Source organism: Apostichopus japonicus, chromosome 23 (assembly GCF_037975245.1).
Source record: "Apostichopus japonicus isolate 1M-3 chromosome 23, ASM3797524v1, whole genome shotgun sequence".
Lineage (NCBI taxonomy): Eukaryota > Metazoa > Echinodermata > Holothuroidea > Aspidochirotida > Stichopodidae > Apostichopus > Apostichopus japonicus.
The window spans coordinates 2,793,383-2,805,530 of NC_092583.1; the positions used below are offsets into that span (position 1 = coordinate 2,793,383).

Here is a 12,148-nt window from a genome sequence, read left to right on the forward strand (position 1 = left end):
CCCTGGGAATCAGGAACATCTGTTATAACTACCCCAGTACCTTGATTAGATTAAGTGATATCCAGTTTTGGATACATATATATACGTAGCTTGGTCATTACAAGCAGCAATGAGTCAACACAAATTACAGCTTAAAATTATAAAATCATTCCATTCTCAGTAAATCCAACATTTATCGAGATTTATTAAGCTATGAAGTAGAGTATGAAGTAATAAAAATAAAAGTGTCTAATCTTTAGTCCTCAAATTTTGCTAGATTTATTGCTCATTTCAAATTGAATTCTGGGATCAGCATAAATTCACTTTTGTTTTACTGTTCTAGGACATTTAATATTCTATAATGCTGTTACTGAATAAAATTTAAACAAAACATTAAAATAAAAACCCTTCAATTTCAATGCCTCATGGGAAGACATCTTCTGCCCTAATCTTAGCAGCTACAATACAATGAAATGATCTTTTTCAGGAAATCCAAGGACATGATATTCAAGGACATGTTATTTATGCCCACTCCATCGTTGACATGGGAGGGCAGAATCTACACAATACGGGACAGGTGGGATTTTGCCGGCATAAATCAATGTTTATTGCTGTTTCCAGGATCATGGCAAACTAACCAAAATTCTGTAATAATCATCCAAAAACAGGCATTTCTGTTCAAATTTAAATTATGCTGGACCTTTAAAAAAAAAAAAAATTTGAGAATTATTTCCCCAGACTTGTTTAACGATCCATGACAGAACATGTAATCTGAGGTCAATTTTTATCACCAGATGGTACATGATATCCAGGGACCGTCCCCAGAAATAGGGGAATTAAGCAACAGCCACCGAATCACAAATATCAGTTTCAGTTTATATTGATTCGCTCTGAATATATATCCCTCCCTCCCCCCCCCCTCCCCCTGGAAGAGGAGAAAGAGAATTGTACCAGGGACTTGCTATTCTAACAGCCCCTTGCTTGTACACAATGAAACATGTATTCATAAACATCTGCATATTAAATGTAGGGTAGTAGACTATTAAAAAGAACAAGAACTACAACAACGACAACACAAGAAGAAACGGGGGGGGGGGAAGGGGGGGGAAGAAGAAGGAATGATATTTAAACAAACTAGTATGCTGAACAGCACAACAGGCAATTTGTCAAGGTACATGTGGATCTACCCCCAAAAAACAACATTAGACCAAAAAAAAAATACACTTCAACACTATATACACACAAAAACAACACTACACTGCTATATGATCCTACATCTACATGGGTACAATATGCTAATAATCAAACTTTATAAATGGATGACACTGAACCACCAGTCAATATTTGCAGATAAGACATGTATATATAACATACACACACGTCTACTACGTAGTCTCTCTTAAAAGCGATTCTCCGTCTCCATAGAGACCACCAATGTTTCTTCCAGCAACATATTGACAAGGAACAGACAATTTATACACATAATCCAATAGACTGTCAGAACATTTGACCTTGTATAGACACTGGAAGGAAGGAAGATGTTATGTCTAATGTATACACAGTAGTTAAACTGAGAGTGAGAGTGATATCAACAATAAATATAGCATACTGGTAGCATGCTGAAGTGTTGAATAATGTGTATAGAGAGGGGGTGGTGGATCAAACTATCATTAATCAACAGATACTCATGTCACAGGCAGACAGTGGGCAGATTATCTTTCATTGTACAAACATGAAGTTGGGCTTCAACAGTCAGAAATCAGATTATCTAGTGATGTATGATGAGGGGGGGAAGGGAAGAGAGAATATAACAACAATACGAGGGTGGCCGCTGACATGACATAAAACATGGAGGAGGTGCACATCAAGGACCGCAGGGTGACTTGCACACATGTATCCATGACTACAGGAGACGTCTATGACTGAGATGATATGGACTGCTGCTCTGCAAGAGGGACTTTTTTGAAAGCTTGCGGGGGGGGGGGGGGGGGGGGGGACACAGACACATTTTATAACCAAACATATTTTTCAATACAGTTAATATGAAGCTCCACAGATCCTTTTAACTGACATACTAAACTTAAATTGTAGACTTCTTGTTTTCACCAGTAGTAAGGGAACATGTAGACTGTATTAACACAAACCCAGTACACTAACACACAAGTAGTGTTCTCACACATCTAGGTATAGGGTTCCCTAACAATCAAATGCACATTTGTTAGTCTTGCTCCAAAATTCTTTCACTAGAAATGCTGGATACGTGGATGCGTCCAGTGAGAGGTCATGCCATATGGAGGACAGTCGCTAGCAACAAATATTAATTTCATAGGGACTTTTTGATCATCAATTACTACTGTGAATTGCATAGAACTGTTTACTTACTACAATATACGGTAGCAGTTTCCACTCAATAAAACATGACGACCCATGAAGTTTCCAAATCTGGTTGAATTCATAAGTAACAATTAGCTATTCAAAACAAATCAGCTTCTCGAATGGCTCTCTGTATAAGAATTGTAGATATCTACTGTACATGCCTTCTATACAGGAAATGTATCTAAGATATTGGTACTATGATGACCTAAACATTTTTAAAGTGTTTGAAATGCAAAGGGTAGTATTTCGCTATGTACCGTTAGTAATGTATCACCATCATCATCATCATCATCATAAATGCACATTCTGCATTGACCAGCATGCTGATATTGAATGTCTCTAGTGTACAAATGACGTTGACACATCCTACCTGTTGAATGCTTTAAAAACGGTGAACACGATATGCATCCTATTTTTAACTTTAATGATACAGTCGACATAAATACATGTGTAAAGATTAGCTTGTACAGGAAATGACAGGAAACTATTCAATACATAGGCATATGCATGCATGCATTTTCTGTGCAATCTGCCATTCTTCAGTTTTTGAGTGTAATATTCAGTGTGTAGTGTAAATAGGTACAATACTGTGTGTGCAGTCAAGATACATGATGTAAAATAATTATGAGTCATCACAAATTTATATTAAACACAAGTTACACAACATTCTTAAATATTCATTCTTAATCACTCTACTTAAATACAAATATATTGGAGATGGCAGTGTTCAAGTTACCTTCTACAGACCATTTTTTTTTTTTTTTTTTTTTTTTTGGAGGGGAGGGTTACTAAAAACTTGTTATGCACTATTTGTCAAGAGATAACCCTTTTTGAAAAAGATGCATATCATGTGATGTTGCAGAATATTTATGCTAATTCACACTGAATGTGCATTGCATTACTCTCACGAGCAGTTTTCAGTAAAATCAATATTCTTTCGTTTATGTCTGTCCTATTAATGACCCCTTGCTTCATTTCATAGTTTTCACTTCACAATTCCATTTACACATGAAACAATTTTGATTTCATAGTCATCAACCCCCAACCCCCCCAGCCTCTCTCCCTAGTTGAAATCAAGCTCTCCTCAATTTTGGTTCTTGTTTATTACTGCTTCCATCCGATGAAAGGTCGGTCTACTTTTTTTGGCCCTCCCTACCAATTTCTTTCCAATTTATCTTCATCGATTCGTCCAAAAAAACATTTCCAACCAGATTGGGCTGCACGGAACAGGAATATGTACATGTCCCCTACACATCTAGAGTTTAACAATTATAACTGCCACACTGTGAAACCGCCATACGTGTTAAACATAAAACGGAATTCTATGCAGCATCAAACAATCCAGTTTCTCTTTCAACTTTTCATTTTACATATATTATATTATAACCTAACCCATGCTTCATCATCCATCAATACAGAAAGATAATCATAAATGTATTGTAGTACAAATATGTCAAACCATATTTGATTTCACTTTTGGTTTTACTTTGTAATATTTATCTAAAATTTGGTTAATCAGTACTTACAGTATTATAACTTCACCATTATCAGCACACGTTGATCCTACGGTAGATTCAGTAGTGGAATCAATGAATAACCAGCCTGACCCAAACCGATGGATACAGACAGATTCCCCAAAAACTTACCGGTTTGGGGATTTACGAGCGATGATTCTTACTTGTCTCCCCACTCCACATCTGCACTTTCCCATCTTCCTAACTACACATTGGAACATTTTTAGCATCGCGCCCTCGCTCCCTGGACATAGGCGTGGGAGGCGGGGGGGGGGGGGGCTGGGGGGCTGCAGCGCCCCAAACATAATATTTTGTGAAAATTCGGGCAATATGCTGAGAATTTTTTGGGCACCTACTGAAAGAAGAATAATCTGTAATGTATATTTCAATGGTTAAACTTAAATTATTATCATCATTATTATTGTAACGACTTCCCCAATAATTCTAACCAATATGGAAAGGTAATAAGATGGAAAATGATTGTATGTTATTGGCATGTGATGTAATAACTGATGAATGCCTATATGATATGCAAATTAAGACGAAAAATTTTGGTTATATTTTTCGGGCAAGTCGTTACAGCCCCCCAATTCAAATTAGGCTCCTACGCCTACGTCCCTGGACAACGCCCATGTACCCCTCTTTCCGTTCTACCATCCAGGTTACTTTGTTCTTAAAGCCTATCTTTTGCTCCTTTGTTTATTTGCTCTTTTGTTTTGCTCCTTGCTTACTATTCTTGGGTCATCAAAATGACTTGCAATCTTCTTGTGATATGGAACGAACTTGGATTTTTACTGTACACTGTACGTTGGTCATAATTCAGAACCTGCATTAACTTGCCATACTGCAATTAACTAGACATTCTGCTACTAAACGTTCTTCAGTTCTTTCCTGAATACAGAGGGGTTAGTGTCCTGGTCCAAATTTTAGCTGCTATAAAACCAGTTCAGGTTAAGTAAAACAATTGGTTTGTTTTTGTTGACATAGTTAAAACTATTCAATCCAACCATAATATACATTATGTACATATGTTTAGCCATTTCAAAACAGTATTTTTTTAAAACTAATAATATACTTCCTAAAGTGCCTATCGTATGTGTGATATGTAATTACAGATCACATGTTGAAGTGAACAGAACGATACGCATAGCCGGATTTCCTTGTGGGAAGTCAGCTAATGTGTTACCAGGAAATGAATAAATTACCTTCAGACAGCATGGTATGTTAATTACATGTATGTACATACATATATATACCTCCAATATATACCCATACTGTGCTCCTTGTAAAATTACAGTACATTGACTCTTTATTAGTGAAATTTATAATTACTCAAATCAAATTTTCATATTTGAAAATTTGACCAATTTTTGCATACAAAATGAATGTTGAACATTTCCATATGGACTAATTATTGTAAAAGGTCCTCTGTTTTTCCTTGACACTGGTCTCAGTTTTGACACAAAATTTATGCATTTAGATCAAAAGTTTGTAAGCAACCTAAACAAACTACAGTACCCTTCTTCAGAAAGTGCAATGACCTCCAAGGGATGGATGCCGAACACCGCAAGAGTTTATATTTATGAACATTGCTTGCAATCTTGACATACCATAATAACAAGAGGGGTATGTTTATCTGTCCATGCCAGGGATCTACGTGTATCTTTACGGCCCTACAACATTCTCGTAATTGCCGCATCGTTAACGACGTAATTAAACCAGCATAGCTTAAACGTAATTAACCCCTCCTGATGTTTGTACAGAAGCAGTAATTGAACAAGATAAACTATTGGATGGATAGCAGTAAAGTCGTTAATATCTGGTCACAGCGTGACAGCTATATAAGACAGATATTAAACGATATCGTCTTCCTCATCTCTGCATGGTTGCTTCAGAAAGACCCTGACATTGTGCCATCTCTTGAACTTGGATTTTTATCTACCATACTATTAGAGTTGTCTGGTTTGATAGACAGGATCCACGTGAAGGACCAAAAGAAGCCAACTGTTCAGTTTTTGTGACCTGTACTAAATTCTTCCAAGAGAGTTCGAGAACAGTGGACGTCCAAACTATTTCTTTTAACGAGATACGTACTACGAATACAATATATCGAATATGGTTACAGAAGCTTTGAATACTCTGGCTCTTATCTCTGGAACAAGTTACCAGATCACATTCGAACTTGCTCTAAACTTTCTACCTTCAAAAGTCTACACAAGACCCATCTTTTCACTTGTTCTTTTGTAAAGTAATCTGCTTTCTCTGTAAACCCCTTGAGTAGTGACTTTTGTTTACTGATTTGGCGCTACATAAGTCTCATTTATTATTATTATTATTATTATTAATATAACTTTCATCTTTCATGTTTAACCAATTTGTGTTTTGTGCTAAAAACAAAAACAATGTTATACTAATGTGTGCCAAGTTTTGGGCAATTTTTTCACCAAGAATTAAATTAAGCTTGATTAGATTCATTTACTCGTGTCAGCTTTAACTGTCTGACCATCTGCGTCTCACAATGTGTTCTTAAGTTTCTTAAGTTTGTTTTCGTTGCAGTTAGCCTCCGAAGAAGATCCTGCTAGGATTGAAATGTTAGGAACTTCTGACTATAATATTTTTACATATACTGGCTTTTTGCAGTACTTAGATAAAACAGTTTACAAACAAGTTCTTTTTCTCCGTTTGAGAATGAAATAGATTACAACCAATAAAACTAATAATACAGGGCTCTTGATTTTTTCATTTAAAGATAATTCATTCTCAATAGAATTCCCAAGTTGATAGAAACCTGGACACTGTGGACAGTTTTGCATTTTAGTATATTCACATTTGCTCATTCGAAAATTTCAATCATGTACACTTTTTCATTTTTGCAATAAATGAAATTTGTCTCTCCAAGCTGATGGCCTACACTGCTATGGGGTTACAAGTATAACTCCGAAATAGCAAGAAAAAAAATTGATCAAAATCCTCTCACATACATGTATCTGCTTTGGCACACTTCACAAATTTACTTATAGTATTAAAGATGCACTGTACACTATACATGTATACCGATCTAGTTTCAATTTATGTTTCAACATGTACAGTATATGCTGGCACATATTCATGAATATTAAGTTCAATATGATATGGTCATATGAGAATGATTACCAAAAAAATAAGATAAAAAAAAAAAAGAGTAGGCTAGAATTTCGTTTCATTATTAACAATACAAAGCTTGTAGCCTTATGACACATTCACAGTTATAATTATAATTATGGAATTATCAGTGGAAGAAAAAAGAGTGAGGTAGATATTTTGCAAAAATTAAAGTGAGTAGTTTGTGCTCTCGTCAAGAGTGTGAGAGTTCAGTGTCCGCTATTAGTCTCGGCTTGTACTTAGAATGATAACTGCGCCTCTCAAGTCGCCATGGCAATCAAATACTCTCTTACACCTCTGGGGGTTTCAATGCTTAGTTACTCTTAGCGACTGTGCTAAAAAATCCCTGGTATTCGTTCAAAAAATATAGAGAAAACGAGCTGTGAATTTCATTAGTTTCTTTCAAGCAACTTCAAATTTCCTCTGTGTATTTTTTTTTTTATCACAGGTCTAATGAAACTTTCAGGTACAAACTACAGATTTGCTCTCGGCTAATGGAGACTGGAAGCACAATCTCTCTCAAGATTAATCAATGATAGCAGAATGCATCTACAGTAGGATCACAGTAGGTATAAAATTACAAGACATTAAGAAGACATCACATACTAAAGTCAAAACTCAGAATTCCTCATCATCTTTGGAAACTTGAAAAGAAATCTACATAATTCTGATAAATACCATTTGAAGTGCATGGTGGGAAGACTTTGAATTACAGTTCAGACCTGACTCATGGGAACCTTTCGAGTCTCCTACCAAATATATCTGATGCCTCAAAAAGTCATGGGTGAATAAAATAGTTACATTAAAACTCCTCCCTGCCCCAATCCCCCTCCCCCCCCCCCCCCCGCTCTGATTATTGCAAAAATTCTGCCACTTCTACTTGATTTTAAAGGCATGATAAAGAATCACAAAGATCTCCAATTTACACATTCTTGGCAAGCTTCCAAGAAACGTTTGAACACACTGTTGATACTGACTTTTGGTATTCTGGAAAATTTAAAAAAAAAAGTACTGTATGATTTCCTTTCCATAAATTACCAGTAAAATCTTCAATTTTTATTCTTTCTCCAAGGTACACTTTTCTTTACTAGGAAAAAAACCCAAGTAGTTTGATATTAAACTTAATCACTAAAAGCCTCGTGAAGAAGTATTTCATGGCTAATAGTGCTGAAGTAATAAATTTCTTGTTGAAATATTTAGCATATTTAAACATTATTTATTAAACCCGTTTACAGGGGTACCTATCTTCAGGAATTCAGTCTAAGAGCCAAACTAATTCATTTTTACTTACAAGATAAAAAAAAATTCACGATGGAAATCAGTAAATATGTTGAATTTTCTATCGACCAAACATATTTCCCTAAGCGATGTTTTTCGATGGACAAGTGGGTTTTTAGAAAATTCAAACTGGGCACATTTGACAAAGCTACCATGAGCAAACAAAAAGAAATGGTTAGGACTTAATACACTGACTTGTACATTAACAAAGGATATCATAACTAGCAGTTATGGCACAGCATTGGTATTAAACCAACAACATACCAATGTACCACAGCAATAACATAGCTGCAGCATTCGCTGAAGTTGCATATGGGAGGCTAAATACATTTTTAACTATTTTAAAGTGATGTTATGGTCATCAATTGTCTCTTTAATGAATATTATAATGTTATGATACAGGCAAAATGTGTAATTTTGGGAGAATTTGCACTCAGATATTACCAAATAATCTCACATTCTCATTTGCTCTTGGTTTGAACAGTGCTTTTATGGTTCTTTTGAGAACAACTGTGCCCAATCTGATCTTTTTTATTCCATAAAAGTTTGCCCTCCAGTTACCTGTTGTTGTCGATATTTTGCCAATAGAAATTCTCCAAAAGTTTCAACTTGTTCCAACCAATTCAAGAAGGGAAGTTTTGTATTATTTTGTAAATTTTGTGTGAAATTCTAAATATACACATCTTGTTTGCATAGTCACTGTCCTGGTATCCCTTGATGATTTAAATAGAATATATGCTAGAATGAAGGAATTTGAGCTGCACTGATGATTATTTTTGAAGATAAAAGTTAGGAAGGGAAGGATCAAAAGTTTTATAAAGAGGCAAAGAGATTTAAGGGAAGCTGTCAAGCAACACAGGGTGGAATAGAAGTCAACGTTCCAACTTTCATAACTGAATATGAACACAACTTTAACAATTTGGGACCATATTTTGCAGTTACACAAATGTGTTTTGTCTATTGCATTTTTCCAAAGTGAGGTGATGCCTGGCAATTAGTATGTGGTGAAAAGTTATACATTTGTCCAAAAAATGTAGTTCAACTGTCTCACTGTAAACTGCACATGTGATGTTGCTATGTTAACAAAGGCTGGGCCAAGGAGTAAGGGCTCCTTTTTCAGGCCTAGAAACTTGTCATCAGTACAATATTGTAAACCAAATTTTAGGGACTTAACCCTAACTTTGGTTATGGTTAATGGCAGGCTTAACGTTAGCATACGCTAGCTTAATCTCCCGAAATGCATGGGCCTTACCTAGTTAGCGTTTCTAACTAATCCTAGGCCTCATAACTAGTAATACTGACCTTATTTTCTAAAGATCAACATCTTTTTAATTAGGTTAACATAGGCTTAACCTTAGCTAGGAACTGAAAGTAATGGTAGGCCTAACATTTGGTTATACGTACGACAGTAACTAACGATAGATTTGACTTGGGGCCTATTTGAACTGGTTTCAATCATGTGTCTCTCTCAAGTCTCATAACCCTCACACAAAAACAGTATACTTTGATAGGCCTGTCCTAATGTTATTGAATTATGTTGTTACAAAGGTTAACAAGAACAATCTTGCCATTCTTGGATGCCTAAGACTAAAGCTAGAGTATACTAGCCAAGGTAGTATATTAATAAAGTAAGCATATGGTTACAATTCAACAAGAGAAAGACGTTTTCTAGCCTGGCCTGTAGTACTACAAATCTAAGTTAGTGTAGGGCCTAACAAATCTAGCCTAGGCCTAGCCTACGTTAGACTCACATAAATAAATGTTGATCCCATAAATGGTCCTTCGAACCAAAATAATGCAAGTATTGCTCTCTCTAAACGAACATCGTTTGGAAAAGCTCGATGGCAAGATACACCGGCATAACTTTCAGCCTCACTTGAATAAAACCGCTTGAATGGTTCGCATTAATCACTACACTGGTTTATGTAAACTACCAGTAATAATAGTATCTCCATGTACCTTTACTATGTATAGTACGTAATGACAGCTCAGGTCAACGTTAAGTCCATCATGCTCATATGCACAATGTGGCAAACAGGATTAGTATTGAAGTTTAGCCGGTGCGAACTACTAGCCAGATTGTACCACTACCAGATTGTGCATAATACTTTCACTGTATTGTGTACTAATCTAGTATTACACATCCGCGGCTACGTATGATGCGTACACTAACAAAACGTCAACATATTAAATACCCGGTCAAAGGTTATATCAGTCGTCTTGATATTTGTAACTTCGGTATCAGGCTTTGTGAGTCATCTCAATTCGTGGGCATGACTTCCAATAACAACTAAGCCAACTCCAATAAATCTATGGATTCGATGAGTCACGAATCAGTGGAATTTAATGAATGCGTCCGAACCTTTCCAATATGTTTGACGAATTTTACCAAGAAAGATATTTTGGAATAATCTCATCGCAACTCAAAAGTCAGCATGGAACGGAACAATTAACAGAGCAAAATAAGAAGCGAAATTACCCTGACCTATTTGCATGTTGAATAAGGTCGTCAAAGGGTATTTTTTCCACTCACCCATTTACAGAATAGGAGTATCTAACAATAAGGCTGAAGTGGTTATGAGAACTTTGTACATTCTAACTGCACACAAATCGGGCCGCAATAAGCGATCAAAATGAAATAAAACCATGCAGAAAACTTCTATTAGCTACGACAAAGATCTTTCCATACGACAATAATAACACCTATCAGGAAAATGGAATACCTAATTACGTCATAGAAGTGTTTATGGCTTGAACCAATGAAAAGTCGCATACTATGAATGGCGCGTAAGACAGAATATGAATGACTCATACACGTAACTTGGGAACTCCGTCTCCACATGTTACTGTTTACATTATCAACGCGACTATTACTTTGGGTTTTGGTCCAGACGATCGTTCGCATCCAGTTTGCTTGGATCATATCGGGTAACTAACAAAAGACAAAACAGGCATAATGTTAGAACTTTTAGTAGAAATGACAGCTCCACTAAACTTTCCAATCAATTGTGACAATTGTTTTCTAGCCAAATAGACATGTGGTATTAAGCATTAACTAGCTTAGTAGTATTCTTATCCAATCCTTATCTCATCGATCGTTCAGAACTGTTAACTGTTATAGGCAGTAGTCTAATTCATTAATCACAAAATTTCACTAACTGTTACTGTTACTATAGTATTAGTAGTGTTAGTCTAACAGCAGTAATTCAGTACTCAGTAACACAACGTTGCTATAAAAAATCGTAAAAAATAACGTTAGTTAACATCAGAAGTTCTTACGACCAGGAAATATAATATGGAATTTCCCATTCGATTTCCTGCTCACGATCTATGCCTAGGCTACGTATTGTCCTGCCTCCTGTGATCATAATATACGCCTGGCTATACTGTTGGCCTAGCCCTAATCGTACGACCTGCGAAAACTTAAAAAATGGCAATCGTCCATGAATTTCTTCTGTGCTGCTTTCAGTCTATAGGCTTAAGTTATGCCTTACTTTAGGACCTACAATTACTCGTTAGGCTGCATTACAGTTGAATTACTCTGGCTTTTTTACATGTAATGTCAGGTGTGGCCTCTGATTATGACCAGCAATCCCAATAAGGAATGTGGCCTAATTATAGCCTATCATTACTTAATTCTCTTTCAAAAATTGTGAAGACAATTAGTTTACATCAGCAGATCTATTATTGTTAACAACCAATGTACTACAGTCATCAGTACAGCCTACAGGTTTGCATTTCTATTGGATAATATCTCAATTATTGAGGAATGATGATTTTAACATCATCTGCTGAGGTTGGATATCATCAGTTAAATTGGCTGGAGTATTTAGTCTAACACACATCATATTTCTTTTCAG

General features: G+C 35.8%; 2 protein-coding genes across 4 annotated transcripts in view; one reads left to right on the forward strand and one right to left on the reverse strand.

The window, feature by feature from the left end:
- LOC139964873 (uncharacterized) overlaps nt 1-10,462 on the reverse strand; it is a 27,281-nt gene extending 16,819 nt beyond the window's left edge. The window contains exon 1 of one of the 2 annotated variants that reach the window (XM_071966933.1): nt 10,040-10,462. The gene's annotated coding sequence lies outside the window, so the exon portion shown is untranslated. The remainder of the gene's footprint in view (nt 1-10,039) is intronic. The other variant, XM_071966931.1, reaches the window with a different exon arrangement.
- A 614-nt stretch (nt 10,463-11,076) lies between these two features.
- The window catches only part of LOC139964872 (uncharacterized), a 41,696-nt gene continuing 40,624 nt past the window's right edge, over nt 11,077-12,148 (forward strand). The window contains exon 1 of one of the 2 annotated variants that reach the window (XM_071966929.1): nt 11,077-11,216. In XM_071966929.1, coding sequence (XP_071823030.1) covers nt 11,092-11,216 — 125 coding nt within the window. In that variant the 5' untranslated portion in view covers nt 11,077-11,091. The remainder of the gene's footprint in view (nt 11,217-12,148) is intronic. The other variant, XM_071966930.1, reaches the window with a different exon arrangement.